General features: G+C 42.4%; 2 protein-coding genes across 8 annotated transcripts in view; one reads left to right on the top strand and one right to left on the bottom strand.

Annotated features, from left to right (window-relative positions):
• Positions 1-4,608: 4,608 nt before the first annotated feature.
• On the bottom strand, positions 4,609-9,977 carry CHCHD7 (coiled-coil-helix-coiled-coil-helix domain containing 7). Its single transcript, XM_074354865.1, has 4 exons — positions 9,832-9,977; positions 6,973-7,042; positions 5,458-5,556; positions 4,609-4,747 (listed from the first exon to the last, which is right to left on the bottom strand). The coding sequence occupies exons 2-4, from the start codon at positions 7,024-7,026 to the stop codon at positions 4,643-4,645; spliced, it is 258 nt and encodes an 85-aa protein (XP_074210966.1). The 5' UTR covers positions 7,027-7,042; positions 9,832-9,977; the 3' UTR covers positions 4,609-4,642.
• Positions 9,978-10,315: 338 nt separating this feature from the next.
• PLAG1 (PLAG1 zinc finger) overlaps positions 10,316-19,084 on the top strand; it is a 47,729-nt gene continuing 38,960 nt past the window's right edge. For 4 of the 7 annotated variants that reach the window (XM_074355126.1, XM_074355122.1, XM_074355124.1 and 1 more), the window contains exon 1: positions 10,316-10,547. The gene's annotated coding sequence lies outside the window, so the exon portion shown is untranslated. The remainder of the gene's footprint in view (positions 10,548-19,084) is intronic. The other 3 variants (XM_074355129.1, XM_074355127.1, XM_074355128.1) reach the window with 1 other exon arrangement.

Here is a 19,084-nt window from a genome sequence, read left to right as displayed (position 1 = left end):
ATCGGAGTTGGGCAAGAATCTCCGGGAGAGACAGTTCAGACAGCTGCAGTGACCCAGGATCACTGTAATAACCTCTCTGTCTCAGCGCCTCCAGAGCTATCCTTCTAAATACAAACTGGACTTGACTCTCTCCACCTCAAAACCCTTCACAGCTTTCCTTTACGGACAGAATAAAGTTGAAGTCCCAGGGACGGCATTCAGGTCCTGCATAATGTGAAACCACTCCACCCGTCCACAGTCCCCAGCACCTCCCTCACATACTCCGGTCGTAGCAGACGACTGACTGGTCCCCAGGTGCAGCGCACGGACGCGCCTTGACCAAGGCCTCCGAGGCCGACGGCGCCTTGCTCGGCCGCGCTCCTCCACCACGGTTGGCTAGCGCTCGGCACCTTACAGGCACGTGGCTAATGTTTGTTGAGCAGAATTGAACTGTAAAGGCAGCACTTGGATTCATTTAATATTTCCTGACCACCAGGAACCATAAACAAAAAGACTGATCCATTTACTACATTCAAATGTAAAATACTGCACAGAAGTGGAAAAACAAAGTTAAAAGACGAACTGGGAAAGATATACAGACTACACGTGACAAAGAAGTAATTTCCTTTCTATCCCAAGGGTTCCCCGAATCATTCACACCAACAATCTAAAAAAAGGTTGGGCAAAGGAAATACATACACCCAGTCCATTATCCACTCATCAACTGTACAGATCAAAGAGCTTCCAGGTGCCCAGCGGGACTGAGGGCGTGAGGCGGGAGGACGCGCTCAGGGGCTTTGCTTCTGGGAGCGCACGCGGGCGGGGTCCCCTGGAAGGTGACCTGTCGGAATCTACAAAATCCAAACCATTGGAACGTTTAGCCTAGGAACTCCACTCTGAGAAATACATCACAGAGATAAAAACAGAACCAGCAAAGAGCCGCAGCTGAGACCTTGCTTCTCACAGCGAACCCGTCAGCAGGAGACCGGTTCGGTGACGGCCCGTCTGCACGAGGGAAACCCGCAGCCACTGAGGAACCGGGCGAGGCTGCACCCCTTGTGGGAGAATTATTCCAAACTGTATCCTAAGCGAAAGACGCGAAGTACCCCCACTCGTGGCCTGTGATGCTCCTTTTGTGCAAAGTGAACAAATAAACATGCAGACGTGCGTGCACAGGCAGGCAAACCCTTGATGTCGGCAGCTTCTGGGCAGATTTATTTACATGGCATATACCCTTTCGCATTGTTTGAACCTGCATTTTCTTCTGTGTTCAATTTTAAAAGCCTCCCCTCCCAAACGCATACGCAGCTGCTGATGGTTGATCGCGTACTAAAAGCTCGCCAAGCATCAGGGACACAACCTTGAATGACACTGCTCACATCCTCCGGGAGCTTTGGGACACAGTGATTCTCAAAAGGACTGCCTTTTACCACCACACGCGTGGAATCTGCGCTGAGGCTTCCAACAGTGAGACACACGTGAACACGGGGAAGCCGCCTCCTACACACTTGCTCAGTTGACAGCGGCTTTCAAAGGCTTGCCTGACTCCCAGCTTTCTCAAGGCACATCCTGACACGAGCAGTTCATCTGCTTCTCCTCTCCCGAGGGGGAGTCTTAGAAATACAGCAGCGGCAACTCGAACAGCGGTGACGAGGAAGAGCCCCGGGACTCTGCCTCTCCAAGTGGTGCAACAAGGTCTTCAACAACCTGGCAGGAGAAGGGCCTCCTGAGGTCGTCGGGGTGTGTGCAGAGACGCAAGCACGGAACCAGGAAATCAGTGAAGACAAATTTGGAACTGAAGAGCTTAGCCTGCATAGAGCCACATTATGATTACATGTGTTAAGAGTTTGCTGAACAAAAATGCCCAATTAGTCTGGCCTCTAAAGGACTTCATAGAAAATACACCTCTAGAAACCAGCTGTCAAAGGGCTATGGCATCACTACAAAACCACGGTAATCAAGGCAGTGCGGTGCTGGTGCGGGGGTGAACACGCAGATCAACGGCCAGGACGGAGGTCCAGAAACAGACCCTCTGTCAAACGCAATCAATTCACGTGCAACTAAAAGGCAGCAAGACAATTCAGCAGAAGTCAGTCTTTCCAACAAATGATGCAAGGACAGCTGGACAGCCACATGGAAGAGAATGAAGCTGGACTCCTACCTCACACCATATACAAAGAAGAACTCTAAATGGATGAAAGACTGAATTTATAAAAGCTAAAACCATAAAACTCTTAGAAGAAACACAGGTGTAAATCTTTGGACCTTTTCTTAGCTATGTCACCAAAACCTACTACAACAACAAAATAAATTGGACATCATCAAAATTAAAAGCTTTTGTGTTTCAAAGGACACCATGAAGTGAAAATACAACACACACAGAACGGGAGGTAAAATTTACAAATCATCTTATAAGGGACTCGTATCTAGTATATGTAAAGAACCCCAGCAACTCAGTAATAAAGATAAATAAGTAAAGACTCGATTTAAAAATGAGCAAAGGACCTGAATGAACACTTCTCCAAAGAAGATATACAAGTGGTCAACACACACAAGGTAAGATGCTTGACATCATTAGCCATCAGGGGAATGCAGATCAAGACTACACGAAGATACCAACTCACACCCACTAGGATGGTTGTAATCAAAGGCAGGTAGTATTAAAGAGGACGTGGAGAAATTAGAACTCTCATACGTTGTAAAATGGTGCTGCCACTTTGGAAAATAGTTTGTCAGTTCCTCAAAAGGCGAAACACAGTTACCATATGACCCAGCAATTCAACTGCTAAGGTATATATATCCAAGAAGAAATTAATGTCCACACAAAAACGTGTAAACAAAAGTTCAAGAAGCAACATGTCTTGTAACATAGCCAAAAGTGGAAACAACACAAATACCCATCAACTGATGAATGGATAAATAAAAGGTGGTCCATCCACAATGGAAGGTTACTCAGGAATAAGAAGGAATGAAGTACTGGTACATGCAACATGGACGAACCTTGAAAACATTAGGCTAAGTGGAAGAAGCTGGTCACAAAAGACCACATATTGTCTAATTCTGTTTCCAGAAATGTCCAGAACAGGCAATTCTAGAGACAGAAAGTAGATTAGTAGCTGCCGACGTGCTGGGGAACTGGGGAGGAAGGGGGTGTAGGAAAAAACAAAGAATGTGTGCTGACACGTACAGACTTTCTTTCCAGGGTGAAGTCTTATAAAATCAGCTGTGGGGATGGCTGCACAACTCTGTCAGTATAAAAACCACTGCCTTGTACACTTTAGATAGATGATTTATATGGTACACAAATTGCATCTCAATAAAATTGCTATTAAAAAAAAAAGAGCTAGGCCAGGACAAACAGCTACCTGAGGCATGCTGCTGTTGCTCTGTACATTTAGAAAGGTGACATTACAATTCCAGACCCTTAACCAAGCTTTAAAGTGCTGAAATGCTTCTTACACAGAAGGTATTAACCTCTTGTCTGGTCCTATTTTAATCCATCATTTTTGGAACAATCAATACCAATTAAAAAATTTCTGAAACAATTCACCTTTTATTTAAATAGAGTCACATTTGAAAATCAAGGTTATATAGTTTAAAAGCATCTGACCTGGGTTTTGGATTAGGACCAAGGAGACGGATAGTCTGTTGTCAGTAGAAACTTGCTCCAGGCCCAGATGAGAAAAAGGAACACAAACTAATTGTTTTCACCAACTTCCCAGTAAACATCAAATTTTACCAAATAATGTGTTTTGTAAAACGATTCTGTACATGAAACAAACCGGGTTTTATTTTAAAAGGCAGTGAGTCTGAGAGCTGCTCCACAATCCAGCCCAGCCACCAGGTGAAATACCCGTTTGTGTATCACACAGCGCAGGCCAGCAGCAGCCTCACCCCTGTGCTGCGGGCGCCGATGAACCCCGAGTCACTGTGTCCACCTCACCCTGCAAGTAGAAGTATCACTTCTAAGAGAAATCACCTTTTCTTCCCGTCACACCCTGCCTTCAGGGTGTCCAGTGTCCAGTGTTCAGAGACTTTAGTCACGGACTCCTTCAACTAAGCCTTTCCTCAGAGAAGGATGAAGAAAACAGGCTCCTCTGCCACCACCGAACAGTCCTGCTTCCTGAACCTTGTGTAAACCCCGGGGAGGGAGTGAGCCAGGTAGGGGTCCTGGTACCGCCCATCTACCCTGCGCGCCCCTCCCGGGGGGGGGGGGCTCCTCCCTGCCTCTCCCCCCACCTCGCCCTCCGGGGGACCATCTCCAGACGACCCTCCAGACGTGCCTCCAGCTTCCCTCCTCGTGGAGTCGCCCACCTCATCCCCCGTCCTGGGAGGCACTGCTTTCCTGTCACCTCCATCCAGTCCTTCCTTGCTTGAGTCTTACTCCTCCTCGCAGACCCAGCGGAGAAGCTCAACGCTCCACGCAGCCCTTCCTGACCTCCCCGACCTTCGGGAAGGCTTGTAAACTCGGCGACCCGGCAGAGCCAGCAGCAGTCCGCTCTCACCACGGCTCGGACAGCGAACACAGAGGACACAGGACTGCCCCTGCAAGAACTGAAGGTCTTTCTGGGCAAGGCCTGGAAGGTCTTAAGAGATTACAGCCATCACTTATTAAACATATTCATCTGCTTCTAAGTTAAATAAACAATTTTAATGCAAACATTCAATAGGGCATCTTTCCCATCGCTCCCAAGATTTCGGCTCTTTCTGCTGCTGTAGGCATGGGCGGCTTCACCCCACTCTGTCTTCGCTGGAGCATGATAGAATGCTGCGTGTGCACAGAAAAGAGAAGAAATCGCAGTCAGTGACGCACTAAATGCTACCCATCGGCCAGCAATCTGCTGTTGCTTCTTCAAAAACGGAATACAAGAACACCACGTTTAAGAAAAATTAAAAATGAATTCTAGGACTCCAGATAATGTCTTCAGACTATAAACCAATTAAATAGACGTGACTATTCCCGTAGGAAGGACCTGTTAACCGGGATGGGACAAATCGTTTAATTCCAAGAGCACAAAGTACAGCACACCGAGAGGAGCTACCAAGTAACCGCCAGACGAAGCCAGCAGGAAACACCACAGAGGGAGAGGAACAGACGTGGCATGCCAGTGTCCCGGAGAAAGGGACCACAGGCGGCAACGGGAGGGGTAGCCTGGGTCGTGCTGTACAGGGCAGGGCACCCATTCTGTTCACCTCCAGAAGCCTAAAATCAGAACAAGGGTATCGTTTTAGGGCTGCAGGTACTTGTACACGTCGGAAGACCCACGTCTGTCAGAGCTGCATCCTTACCCGCGGGAGTAGGGCAAGGCGGCTAACAAGCGCTCCCAAGGGTCCTTTAGGGCACGCTGAGGTTAAGTCAAAGAGCTCAAGGCTCCTCTGCCATCACTGAGAGAGCAGTGTGGGCACTGACGAGTTGCAGGCTCCAGCTTCGAGCCTCAGAGACGAGCCCTAACATCAGGGCACCTGGGCTGGGCTTACCCAGAACTTGCGGCAGCTTCTGTACTTCAGGAAGTAAGCGGAGCACCTCTCCTTGTCATAGTTATTCTCGTCCATACATCTGGTGGAAGCATCGGACTCCTTAAATATGTAAGACAGGTGTCATTTAAGAGGTGGAAAGGCATCTTAAAAAAAGGACAGACTTCTGAAGCTGCTTCCCCCCCACCAGAACAGGTAATTTCAATGAATAGAAATAGAATTATCTTTCCAACTATCCCAGCATTCATTCTGCTTGAAGCAGACATCTTCCTTTTCATAGTCTGGGTCAGTTTTCCGAACATCTGATCACAGGAATTTGAGCTGAAGCACTGACTGGCTCACCTAACCCAGTACCAGTTAACAAAGGCAAGGTGTGCTGAGCTCGACATCACCACCGCGCGGCGAGAGGCAGAACCTGGTCTCCCGACTCGCAGAGCAGCCCTCCGCCTCCTCCTCCTCCAAGTTCCCGCTTGGACTTGAATGTTTGATGTTAAGCTGGTTTCAAGATCCTAAGTTAAGTCACTAATGACTGGTCTACATCAAGGTAACTTAAATTAACGACATTCATCTCACTGTATTTTTGGCTGTCACTCACTCCACTACACAAGTTTATACACTATTATGCAAGCAATTTTAATAGCTATCATTAATATCACTTCAAAACCAGAGTGAGCAACACAGGGCTGTGAGTTCCGAGGAGGGCAGCTGCCATTTGCGAGTCACATGTAAGGTCTCTGAGCTGGAAGAAGACTGGATAATTAATTTCAAAGTGAGAGACATGATTCTCAGATGCCATCTACAGGGAAGCATTAAACAAATGGGTAGATAATTTGCTTCACAGATCTAAGAAACATGGTCTATCTAAAGAGACTTAATAAAGCTGTTAAAACAGATTTCACATACAGAACGAAACTAATGTTCTATGCCAAATATTTAATGAATGTGTGTCTCGGGAAAATGCACATAGGATCGGGGAATATGCTTTTCACAGAACCTGTCTGATAACTGCATTGTTCAAGGATGACAATGCCACAAAGTACTGTGAATCATATCAAATAAATGCCAATAAAAGCGTACTATTACAACCAAATATTTCATTTATAATTCCTTTCTGAAAACCTTTAGGATTTAAATAGGCTAATTCTGTTATCAGCCCCTTACTCTCCGACAGGTTGCCTCAAGGATGTGATGAAATTATTGCTATCAAAACAGAAATTTCAGTGACAGTTTAAAAATACCTACTTTCCCACTAAAGATTTTCCTCAGTGTTACATACACATGCCTAATGTTACAGTGAAAACTAAACACTTGTATATTACACAAATCAGGGGAACTTAAAAGAGATGCTAGCTGAATCATGAACATTTTAAAACGCTCTAGCGAAATAAGGATACACTGACCAGAAACATTTTTTGTACAGAAATAACTTTATTTAAGGACTGCAGAAAACAGATGCCCATGCAATCAGAAGCCTGTTCCAACTTAACACTCATGACAATTAAGAGCAAACCACCTTACCGACAAGCAAGGGTTTACGTCGGGATCTCTCAGCTTCTGTGTGACCATGGGCATCCTGACAGTCTTCTTACTGCAGGCAGATGTTGAGGAAAGAGTTACATGGTGGGGTGACAGAAAATGTGTCCGCAAATCTCATTAGCTCCGATAGTACTTGAGCACTTAATTTTGGCATAATGATTATCCAGTGAGGAACTTCACGTACCCTCTGTATTTTCAGAATAAAGACTTTATAAGTTTCTCCTTTGCATTGTCTTGTGTCTCAGCACAAAGGCCATATTTAAATTACTTACGTCCATTTACAGAAATTTGATTACAATGTCCAGAAGAAAGACAGTTCAGCTAAAATTCAGTTTTATTTTATTCCTATTTCTAAAGGTTAAGCAATTAAATGTATTAACAAAACCAAAGAATGTGGCATGCATTCTAATGATGACTTCCTTACTACAAGTGTGGAATAATTTAGTACAACCCACCTTTAGCAAAAACATTTGCTACCTTAAGTACCTGAATGTCTACTCCAAGGCCAGCCCTAGAGTGGCCAATATGCCAGAAAACCAAGTTATTGCTTGGCTGACATTTTGAAAAGTTAAAAAGAGAAATCTGAAACTTAACTTCCAGTGGTATCCGCTATTTAATTGATACTTCCCTGGGCTGAAAGAAGTCAGGGATTGCTACTGTGGTTCACTAATCTTCCAACGAAAGCCCTACACAGATGCAGCTTTTATACCAGAAGCTTTTAGACCACGGTTCTCTAAGAGCCAACTGGTGATTCCAAGTCAAGTCCCGTACTCACACAACAGGTATATATATACCCCAGGACAACGCTCTCTACAGCGGAGTTAACTGAAATTGGTATGACTATTATCTTCAAAGATATGGTATAGAGAGAAACTAAAAGAAAAAATTTAAAAAAAAGTCAACTGTTACTATTTTAAAAATAATTTTTTGTTTCAATATGTTAGTATACTCTCAGCGAGCAGCCCACAGATATTTTAAATCCTCTGCACTAAGCGTAAGGTGCTTCCTACTGAACTCTTCCGGCTTAGCTGCCTTTTACCTAAAGATCAAAGGAGAAGCCAGCAAACAACGCAGTATGACCTACCCAACACCACTGAATAAAAAACTGTCCCTGTGACCAGACAGAGGCCAGAATTTTTGTACGAAATGGTTTCTCCTTCCTTGCTCAAGGTCAGACCATCCCCAAATATCAGTCTTGTTAAAAGAAATAAAGTACATTCAGGAAAAACAATCAAACCCCACAAGCTCCTGAAAAGTGAGGAGATTCTGAGTCAAGAGTCATCTAGTTCAGCTTCTCTATCTAGGGAAAGATGAGGCTCAAGGAGATAACCTTTGCAAAGAAGGATGGAAAAGAGTCTAACCATTCTGGTGTCCTTTACTTTTAGTACCCACTAAATAACCCTTTGATGAGTTCCCTCGAGCAATACATGAGTACGCCTAGCTAACAGAAACCTCTTGGCAAAAAGGAAATTCCACATGTTCAACTACATCTGGGAGCTTCCTCCTCTCCTGAATTACAATTCTTTTGCAGGCTTGACTTCTTCTTAAGAGAGATGACAACGCTACGTAGTTCACAGCCTTCTTTTTTTACATCTGCCCTACGCTGTGAAAACACAGAATTCTGCTTAGCTGCTCATATTCCTTGGATATAATTTCAGCAAGGATCAGATGCAGAGAAAACTCAGGTGGTCTGCCTTACATCAAAGTATTGTACTTTGCATTTTATCATCATCAGTCAGGAATTCTTTAAAAATAACACCTAGGTAACATCACGTATGCCCAATCAGGTTTGCGATAGTTTATTCACATTTCATTTCCTTTCCCCTCTGGGTTCTAAACACAAGTCAGACTAACTTCCGAAGGTCACCCTGCGTGCATCCTCATGCAGTAACTGGAAATGGAGAGGAAAAGTCAATGCACAGGAGGAGCGGGGCCGGAGGGAAGCCCGAGGGTTCCGCTGGACAGACCTTACCTACCTGCGTTCTAAAGGTACTGAACAAACGTTACCAAGCTCTACTATCAGAGGACAATCAAAAAGAAATCAAAGGTTTGAGGGAAGGGCCGCAAAAGCACAGCACATTGGAGGAACAGCTTGAAAATCTTTCCTAAAAGGCAACCTGCTTAGAAAAGTATTTCTTGGTTCCCCTTTCAGTGGTTCACGTCCCCACTCTCCAGCAGCTTTGCAGGGGAAGGGGGAAGGGAGCGCTGAACATGTCCATGCCCCCGTGCGGGTCTCGGCAGAGACAAGGGGCTGCGGCTCTCCTCAAACCCAGAGGCAACTGTCGGGAAACTACAACGCGTCCTGCGAGGCCCGAGAGCCTTTAACGCATTGCTGGGTGCAGACAAGCAGGGTCAGGAAGTCGGGGTGGCACTGTGTGTGTGTGGGGGGGGTAGCGGCGCGGAGGTCGAGCGGAGACCCTGGAGAGATGCGAGCCCCAGGCCTCGCCGCCTTCCGCGGGGCTGCCGGTGTGCCAACGGTGGACAGCGGGCACAGGTGAGCACACCTTGCTTCGACCTTCGACGGTGCTGTGAAGGGCAGAGAGCGAGGAAGCCGCAGGAAACTGGGGGCAGGGGTAGCAATTACGCCCCAAAGGTTGAGAAGGAGGGTGAAGGAAGAACTGGGGATGCCCGGGCTCGGGGCACCTTCCTCGCCCCCGGCCCGAACAGACCCGGGTCGCGGGGAGGAGGTGCCACGAGAAAGGGCCTGCGCCGAGGCGAGGCCTGGTGGAAGCGGCTTCACGCGGAAGAGGCGGACTCGGGCCCCGCGGCGGCCCGCGCGCGCCCCTCGCTCCCCGCATCCCTGCAGCCGCCGCGGAGGGAAGGGCGGGGGAAACCACTCACCTCGGGCGGCCGCTCCGCCAGCACTCAGGCCGACTCCAGCTCCAAACACGTCAATGGCTCACGCAGCTGGACCTTAAGTAGCGCGCATCCCAACGTGCTGCCCCCGCTCCCCGGCGGCCGCCCGGCCAATCGACGCACGCTGCCTCCTGACTGACAGTAGAACCGGGCCTTGCGCGGCGGGGGCGGGCGGGCCTCGCCCCGCCCACAGCCGGCGGGAGGAGGGCCGAGGAGGGAGGAGTGGGCGGGGCGGGGCACGCGGCCCCCGCCCCCGGCCCCGCCCCGCCGCGCCCCCGGAGCCGCGGCCCGCCTCTTAACACTTCGGCTTGACGGGCGGCGACACAGGCCAATCGGCGGGCGCAGCCCCGGCGGCGGCGGCGCCCAGTGGCCGGCCCCAGGGCGGAGCGCGCGGGGGGCGGGCGCAGCGGCGGGCGGGGGCAGGGGGCGGGCCGGCGAGAGGCGGGGGCGGCGGCCGAGCAGCCGGGGGAGGCGGCGGTGGGCGCGACGTCGGCGGCGGCGGCGGCGGCGGCGGCGGCGGCAGTTGCAAGTTGGGCTGCAGGGGCAGCGCATACACTACAATGGCTGCTGGAAAGAGGCGTAAGGAAACAATTTCCAGGCCCGCCGCGTCCAGCCCGAAATATGAGAAAAAAATTATTAGAAATTCCGCGGGCGGTGTAAAGGCGGCGGACGGGCCGGAGGGAGGATGTTAAAGCCCCGCGGTGAGTTCTCCCGGGGTCCGGGGCGGCGGAGAGGCGTTTAGCGGGAGAAATATCAGGGTTATTTAAATTATGGGACTAGCCGAGGGGGCAGAGGAGCAGCGGCGGCGGCAGGAGGAGGAAAAGTTTGTGCTACTCTCAGCCCCTGCTCAGGACCCCAGAGGGGAAAATAATAATAAAAAATAAAATAAAATAATTCGGCGGGGGTGTGAGGACTCCCGAAGTCGCTCCTGACAGGGCAGGGGGCGATGCGGCTGGAGACCCGAAGGTGAGGTCGGTGGGAAAAAAAAAAAACCCTTTATTCAGGGTCTGGAAAGTTTGAAAAGTTTTCCTCCTCCTCCTCCTCCTCCTCTCTGGTGCTGTGAATATTGTGACAGCGGCAGCGGCAGCAGCGAGAGCGGAAGACATTAGAGACCCGAAAAATCAGGGAAAAATTAATATAAATTCGGTTTTGAGAGTAAACTCTCCGCATTTTCCACCAAAACATCCCGGGGGAAGGTCGCTCCCCAAAGGGCCTGGCGGAAACCCGCAGTCGGCAATATTTGGGGGGCACTTTGAGTGACTTGGGGTAACTTTGCCCCTTTTTCAAAAGAGGTTTTTCTTTTTGGGGGAAATGAATTTGTTTTTGCCCTTTCCTCAGGTGGGCGAGCCGGGGTCGGGGTGCGGGGTCTGCGGGGCGGTGTGAGCCCTGGGTGTGTGGCCGCGGGGGGAGGGGGTGCTAAATGAAAGCAGGAGATCTGCACAGAGCAGGGACAGCTTGTTGTCAGTATCATAAACAACCAAAATGGAGGGAGAACTCAGGCATATAACCAAATAAAAATTTTTTAAAAATCGCAAAAAATCCCTAAAAATCCGGGATGCTCCCCCTTTTCTCGCTAAAGGTAAAAGTATGAACCGCCTTTCCCCTGAAGTCCATTTTGACTTTGCAGGGACCAAGGAGTTAATATTTATTTATTTTTTAAAACTTTCGAAGGGCAAAAGCCTTTTATAACTCAACCGACAATGAGAAAACGTGAAAATCCGATGCTAGAGAAGGAGGGGGAGGGAGGGGGGAGGTGGTAGTGCAGAAACTGCTAAACTTATTGGTAATGTGGACTGATCTGAGATAAGATAAACACTGTATTTGCTATTTTATAACTCTCTTTTAATGATCGTTGCGGGGTTGTTTTTTTTTTTTGGTGGAAAAAAAAAGTGATGCCATTTTCTTAATAGAGTTAATATGTGTGATTGGAAGAATAAACCTTTCCGGCTTTAGATTGCATTTTCGTCGCATTTATGCTTCAGGTTTTGTTAGTGGCTCCCTCCTTTCTTTCAGCCAGGCTCTGCAGAGCAGGGGTAGAGAGGTGATGTTGCACAGAGAGGCTGGTGTGCAAGAATGGAGCACCTTTTGGGGTGGGGTGGGGAGTTGCTTGGTCTCTCCCTTCCTGACACGTTTGCTTCACCTGTTCATCCTCAGTAAAGAATGTTAAGCTGAGGTTTTCTGGTTTTACGTGTAGAAAAGGATGGTGCCTCTTGCATCACATTGAAGTTAATGGGAAAGTGCTGCTGATGTTGGTTCCACGTGGGATATGGGACAGAGCAGGGCATTTTAAAGGGACAGCTTCTCTTTTCTTATGATTTTCATCACCTACACAGACTTACTGCGTGAGGACCAGAAGCAGAGGAGCTGGGAGGGTGTGGTGATGGGAGAGCCTTCTCTTTCCATTACTCAAGTGTACCCACCTTAGCAGTGATGGAGGGGAGGGAGGGATAAGCAGGCTTAGCAGAAGATGGGTATTGTGGAGATCAGTTTGTATCCGAGCTGTTCTTTTGTGTAACCAGCCCTCCCAGGAACTTTTCATGTTACATTGCTTTGCTTTGGAAGCTGATTTTGGAAGGAATTGTGGAAAAATGGAAATAGCTTAAGGTGTGTGGTGTAATGGTATAGCATTATTGAACAGTTATGAATTCTGTGCAGTGAGATCAAAGAGCTGTGTATGCCCATAATGTAATTTTACAGCCATTTTGTAAAAGCTGTAAAATACCTAATATTCAGTTTGGCTTCAGGTACATTGAGGACTTCTAGTTGAAAACTGCAGACAGAGTGGTGGAGATTCTTTTACACTGTAAGCAGTAGGCATTTCTTTAAGGAAAAAAAAAGCACATACACCAACACCATGGAAAGGTTCAAGTATACCCATTTTAAAACCCCATCCTATACATGTGCTGTAACTCTGCGCCTTGGGAATCAAAAGATTTCAAAACCTTGTGACCTGTCAGTCTGCATCTTTTAAGTTGAATTTATTTGTGTTATTTCACAGGAAATGTTTACTGGTCATAAACTGCTATTGCCTCTAATGGTTTAGATTTTCACAATATTTTTCAGAATTTAAAATGTGTAAGTTGTTTGCTGTGCTCTATTGGAGATTAAGGTTAATCTTGAATAGAATTTACTTGTGTTCCGTTTTCCACAGGTATATGAAGTTTCTGGAATAAATGCCTATTTTCCTTTGTTTTTATGATTTATAGAAGTGGATTAAAATTAGGGCTGGGTTTTTAGACTTCTTATACAAAATATTTTTCTTGCCATACTGTACAAACAAATTATTATTTTGAAGTCTAGTGTATGTTAGCCTGTGTTCACATCTGAGCTCTCATCTGCACCTTTCTGTAAATCCCTTCATGATAGTGTTACATCGGTGTAGTGTTTGAGAACATCATCTTGTGGTTTCTAATTTTTGGAAGCAATTACAGCTTTCTAAGAACTCATTAAAAAATTAATGCCGTGAACTATTGCGAAATCAGATTTGATTGGAAAGTGACTGAACCGTCCATGGAGAAGAGAAACTCCTCCCCCTCCCCAAATAATCTTCCCAGAGAGTTCAGAATGCCATTAATACTTATAAAATCTTTGAAGTTTATCTGACATTTTCATTGTATTTTGGCTCGAGACAGTTACATTGGCTATAAGTAGTCAGAATTAGGCTGTGTGTTTAAAATAAGTGAGACTTTTAGATCTTGAATTGTTGCCACTTTGACAAACCAGATGCTAATATCAATAAATTCAGTTTCTGTAAAAGTGAAGGAAAAGTGTTTCTTCCAGTTATAGTAGATGACTGATAATTCAGGTCATTTGGACACTTTCAAGTTATGATTAGTTAGTTCCTTGTCAACCTAAATAAAAGTGCTGGTATTGTGATTTTTTTTTTCCTATCTCACCAAGGGTGGCAAAAAAAACTTTCTTCATGATTGGGTTTTACACAGCTAGCTACTTGTGTGAATCAGAAAATGCACTCACTCTGAGTGTACAAGTATAAAATCTGTAATTCCTTAGAGAGTCTTCTTTAGATGGGGCACAGCACAGTTACTAATTTGACCTGATTGTATTCAGCCTTTTTAATGCCTTAGAAATGCTACCTGTTGAACATCCCTTTTCTCAAGCTACTATTAAATAATACAAACTTAGAGGAGTAATCTTAAGCTTGTTGTGTACTCAAAATCCTTATTTCAGTTAGAATTAGAGAGCCCCCATAGATTGAGATTCTTGTTTGAAATTTATATGCCTAATTTTGCTTTTGGAAATTCTATAAGGAATGTAGCTGCTGAGAGAGATGATTTATAAATGTGGGCTAATTCTGATAAAATTCTCTGTCTATATATTCATGATAGCCTAAGTATTTTAATAAGCAGACATCTTACAGCCAAATAAATTAGTGACTATATTTTTATCAATATAGCTTCAAAATTTTAAGGATACTCTTTGTGTTTTAATGTCATACAAAGGTGTTTTTCCCCCTTCATTTTTACTATAATCCTGGTTGTCACTGTATGCATTTTGGTTTGATATTCGGGAAATTTTCCTTTCTGAGGATTAAATTGTTATTTGCTGAATGAAATATAATGCTCCTGGCTTTGAGATTTGAAAAGCCCAGGAACTGAAACATGTCTCTCTAGCTATCTTTGAAGTTTTGTTTTGATAATCATTTGCCTCTTGAGCTGTGTCAGCAAAATATCGGTCCCTTCCAAGAATGTTTTAATATTTTTTATTTAGCATCTTGTTCTTTGGAAAAAATAATATATATGAAAAATTACCTGTTACACACACATGCATGTACACACACACACACCCCCCCCCAAGAAAAAACAAAAAATTTTACTGAATAACTTTACTTCCACTGCCTGGAATATTTGTTCTTTTTGATGTGTTTCCAAGTGTATAGGAAATAAATACACATTTTTCCTCTTTATATTGATAACATCTTAGGTCCTTTAGTTATTTGAGTAAGGGAAGAGTTTCAGAAGAAGGAAAGAACAACTGAATCTGTTCAACAAAATCCAAGATAGTGAATATGTTAAAGGTAAAACTATAAATTGTCCCTTGAGTCATTTTTTAAATGTTTTAAGAACCTGATAAACACCTTATCTAGAACATCAGATACTTTGAAAATATATCAGTCACTGCAAAGAAGCAAAAATAGACCTTTAATTTCTTTAATTTTAACAAGAATTAATGTAGGCAGCATATTTAACCAATTAGTAAGTGTTTAGGTAGCTTTGGAAAAGTATTTACAAATAAGTTAAATGTGAGGGCAGGGTATATCAGATTGATGAACTGTAAAGTTAGCTATGATTCTAGAATTCATGCAAGGGAATTCTTTTCCATTTTACAGTAGGACCACTTTGGAGGCAACTAATTTTTACTTTTGTATGCATTTCAGTACCTGTTTTTTTTTTTTTTTTTTAAAAAAAGCCTGAACCTGACATCTACTGTGTTACTCCTTTTCATTTACAACAGGGCAGCTTTTATGTCTCATTAGCAAATTTAATTTTTAAATTTAACTTGAGAAATGAAATGCAAATTTTTAGACCATAGTGTTTTACAAAAGTATTGGTGTGTAGTTATTAACATTTGAAGTTGTGAGGAATATACATGTCTGAAAGCCTAGTAGACATTGTTGCAGGGGCATAATTTGGTTTTTACTTTTAAATCTCTTGGCCTGCTGCCCAGTGGTTTGCATTCTACTGTGTGTCCACCTGTCCCTGCCTCCTCCCTCCAGGGTGGTATTGACAACGGTATGGTGCTAAGGAACTACCAAGGGTGCTTTGGTATCTCTCTGTTCTGATTCTGTGTATGTATTGGTGTGTGTTGTTGTTAAGATGTTAAGATTTTTGCTCTTTTTTTTTTTAATGCTTATCAGAAAACAAAATCCCATTGTTATGGAACAGAAATAATATCTCATTTTTAAAAAGTGAAGTGGTGTGATACTGCATTAAAATTGTTAGTATTTAAAAGTCCCTGGATGTCTTGTAAACAGAGTTACTGCAGGATCAGGGTATTAAAAGTAACCACAGTGTGTGTGGGGAATTTGAGATGACGACCTAAGCAATGTGTGTGCCTGAGAAGAATGAATGAATTTAGGCAATTATGTCCTTGGTTAATAGGAGAAGCAATTTGCTTGAGATGTTTCCTTGCATTTTTTTTAAGTGAAAATTTTTCCTAATCTAAAAACATAGAAAACCTAGAAATATGATTGTGTTAGAAAGCAAAAATGTTCTTTTTGGATGCCTTTTTTAAAAAAGAATTTTAAATAATTAGAATGTGTAACAAGAATATAAGTATGGACTAAAATGTCCAAAATTGGTGGGAAAGAACTAGGTAGATGAGAATATCAGATTAAATAATAATCATAGTAAATTTAAAATTTGACTTACATGAATAAAGAATAACTAACTACAAAGTAAATAATAATAAATTTATCCCCCCAAAATGAGAGTGATAATTGAAGGAATCTATAAGAGAGTGTTTTTTAATGCAAATTGCTGGCTCTATGATAACCTTTTAAAAATAGATTCCCCTCAATTTTTCCTCCATATCTTTAGACCTGTATTAAACTAAATTAAATTCTAAGAATAATTTTAGTGGTTATTTGGAATTCTTTATTTTTAAATAAGGAAAAATGATTTTTTGTTATTTTTTTAAGAGGTTAAAGATTATTTTAAATGTGTACCTAAGTGAAGTGTTCTGAAAAATCTCAGAAACTACTGAAAATTATTTTCTTCATTCTTCATCTGAAAGTTTAAAACTTTCCATTAGGTTAATGAAATAAATTGTAAAACCTTAGTCTCAGAACAATGTACTTTGTGAACTTTTTAAGGACAATTTAAATCATTTCTTACAGGCTTCATAATATTTAAAAAGCTTTTCACAAGTAAAGATAAGAACATTCACAAAGTTCTTAGTTTCTGAGATGTTTTTAGGTGTATGCTGACAATTAAAGAATTTTCTTTCCCATTTATTAGTTAGCAATTGATTTTCTGAAGGAGAATCTGGACCTATTACAGCCTTAAGTTCGGGAATGGAATTTTCCTTTACTATTAGACAGTATTTTGAGGGTAGAGCATACAGCTTTCCTTCAAGGCTCTTCGTAGAGTGTGGTGATCTGCATTGCAGAGTCTGGAGGTCTGCCTTTTTTTGAGAGTGAGAAACTCATTTTAGGCTTTCAGATATTAAATATCTGAATTATTGTCTCAAACCAGTATTAGAATTGCACATGTGTTTGTTGATTATTTATGCTATCCTCTCTTTTAGTTTCTAAATATGGGAATGTTCATACTCAGGTTAAATGCTACAACTAAAGGGCTGCCATTTGACTTTTTAAAAAATATATGTATCTTTTAAATCTATGGTTAGACATTAGAGCCTTTAATTTTGAGTTACATTTCTGGTGACTGTTAAACTGGAAATCAGTTAGAGAATGAGGAACTTAGTCACTTTGGCTAATAGGCAAAATTAGAAAAAAATTCAATCAATTTTTTCACTTGAAGATACTTTAGTAAAAAGCTGATTGAACTGTTCTTGACTAGAATTTTGAGAAATTGAACCTGGAAGCTTGAGGTGGTTCAAATGTGCAGGTTCAAAATAGCACCAGTTGAATTTTAGTCTACTAGAGTTTCTCAGTAACTTGATTTTGTTTTCTTGTATTGTCTTAATGCTGGAATTACATAGAGCCTGCATCACTTTTCATCACTTGTCATCTAAAAGAGTTATAATAATAGGTTTTATTTTATCAACTTCAGGCAATGAACTGAAAATACAGTTTTATATAAGAGTACATTACCTTTTTTAAGCTACTTTGTGCATTTCCTGAGTATAATCTCTTTAACTGTTCCATTCCAAAGGAGGGAAATTAGCTCCATGACTTTAAAACTAAATTTGTTCTAAATTTGCAGTTTATGGGAGAGTTGTCACTTTATATATTTGGATAAGATCTATTATAACCTTAAAAATAAATATTAATATGACCATCATATCTGACTATAAGCTACAGCTCAAACATGAATTTACTTTCCTTGTATTTCTAAAATTGTTTTCTAAATAAAACTGAGAAATGTTTTTCATGTGTTTTTTCTAATTTGTTATTGTCTGAAGTGATTTAATTGGGTAAAATTTCCATTTCAATTATGTTTCTCTTCTAATATTAATGGAATTTTACTTGAAAATTACTATTCAAAGGTACAGTGTTTCAGCACTAAAATAGAATTAGATGTATAATTCTAATTATATAGGTATGTTAATTATACCAAGAGTGGTGGAAGCAGCCCTAGCAGTTCTTATTTGGAATAGTTTAAAATGTTTCAAAGAAAGTGCCTGTGAGTATAAGGCACACCTCTAACAGCAGTTTATAATACTTGATGCTTTTTTTTGTTTCTGCTTCATAAAATTTGAGCATCCTCAGAGCTACCGTCATGCAAACAAATCACTGATTTAACTATGCCCTGTGTAAAGGTGCCTGTACCAGGTTTAGCTTTTAATGTAGTTTTCTTTAGCTTCCTTATAAGGAAAAGGTGTAAGACAGATATTCCTTAGTAATAATTTGGTGCACATCACATTTTAAAAGATATTATAAGTAAAATATATTGTCATAATTGTTTACTCAAAATGAAAGTAAATTATCTAGTAATAGTTTTAATTAGACACAGAATGAGGTTTTAAATACTTAACTGGATAACTTGATGTACTGCTGAAATATAGAGAATTTTCATTGAAAATTGCTTTTGTACCTGAATCTTTTTTTCTGTGTCTACAAGTTTGTAAATAAAAGTGAGCAAATATAAAAGTCTGGCAGTTTGTAGAAGTTCCTAAACATGTATCCTTTAACAGTGAATTAAAATATATTTTTCAAATACATGGGCAAAATTACTTCAAAAAGCATAATATATTCAATCATTGTAGTTATTTTTCAAATAAAAGTGGTGGTGAATGGTTTAGTATTGTTTTTATCTACATCAGTTGACTATTGTAGTCGAAATTTTTAATCATTAAGCATTTAATACTCTGAAAGATACTTCAGGGTTTTTTTAAGTGGAATAACAGGGTTTTCCTTAAAACCTTTTCTTTTTGGACATTATAGCATAATTAAGATAGTTATTTTAGAACTCTAACTGCTTTTATTTAATAAGAGAATTCCTGTTCCCAAGATCATGTTGTTCTTAGGAGAAGTTCCTATCTTGAAGGACTCTTAGTCATAGCTCAGGGTATCTTTTTAAAGTATATACGAGAA

This window comes from Camelus bactrianus, chromosome 29, assembly GCF_048773025.1.
Source record: "Camelus bactrianus isolate YW-2024 breed Bactrian camel chromosome 29, ASM4877302v1, whole genome shotgun sequence".
In the NCBI taxonomy this organism is placed as follows: Eukaryota; Metazoa; Chordata; class Mammalia; order Artiodactyla; family Camelidae; genus Camelus; species Camelus bactrianus.
Note: the sequence above shows the minus strand (reverse complement) of the source record. Positions and strands in the feature narration are given on the sequence as shown.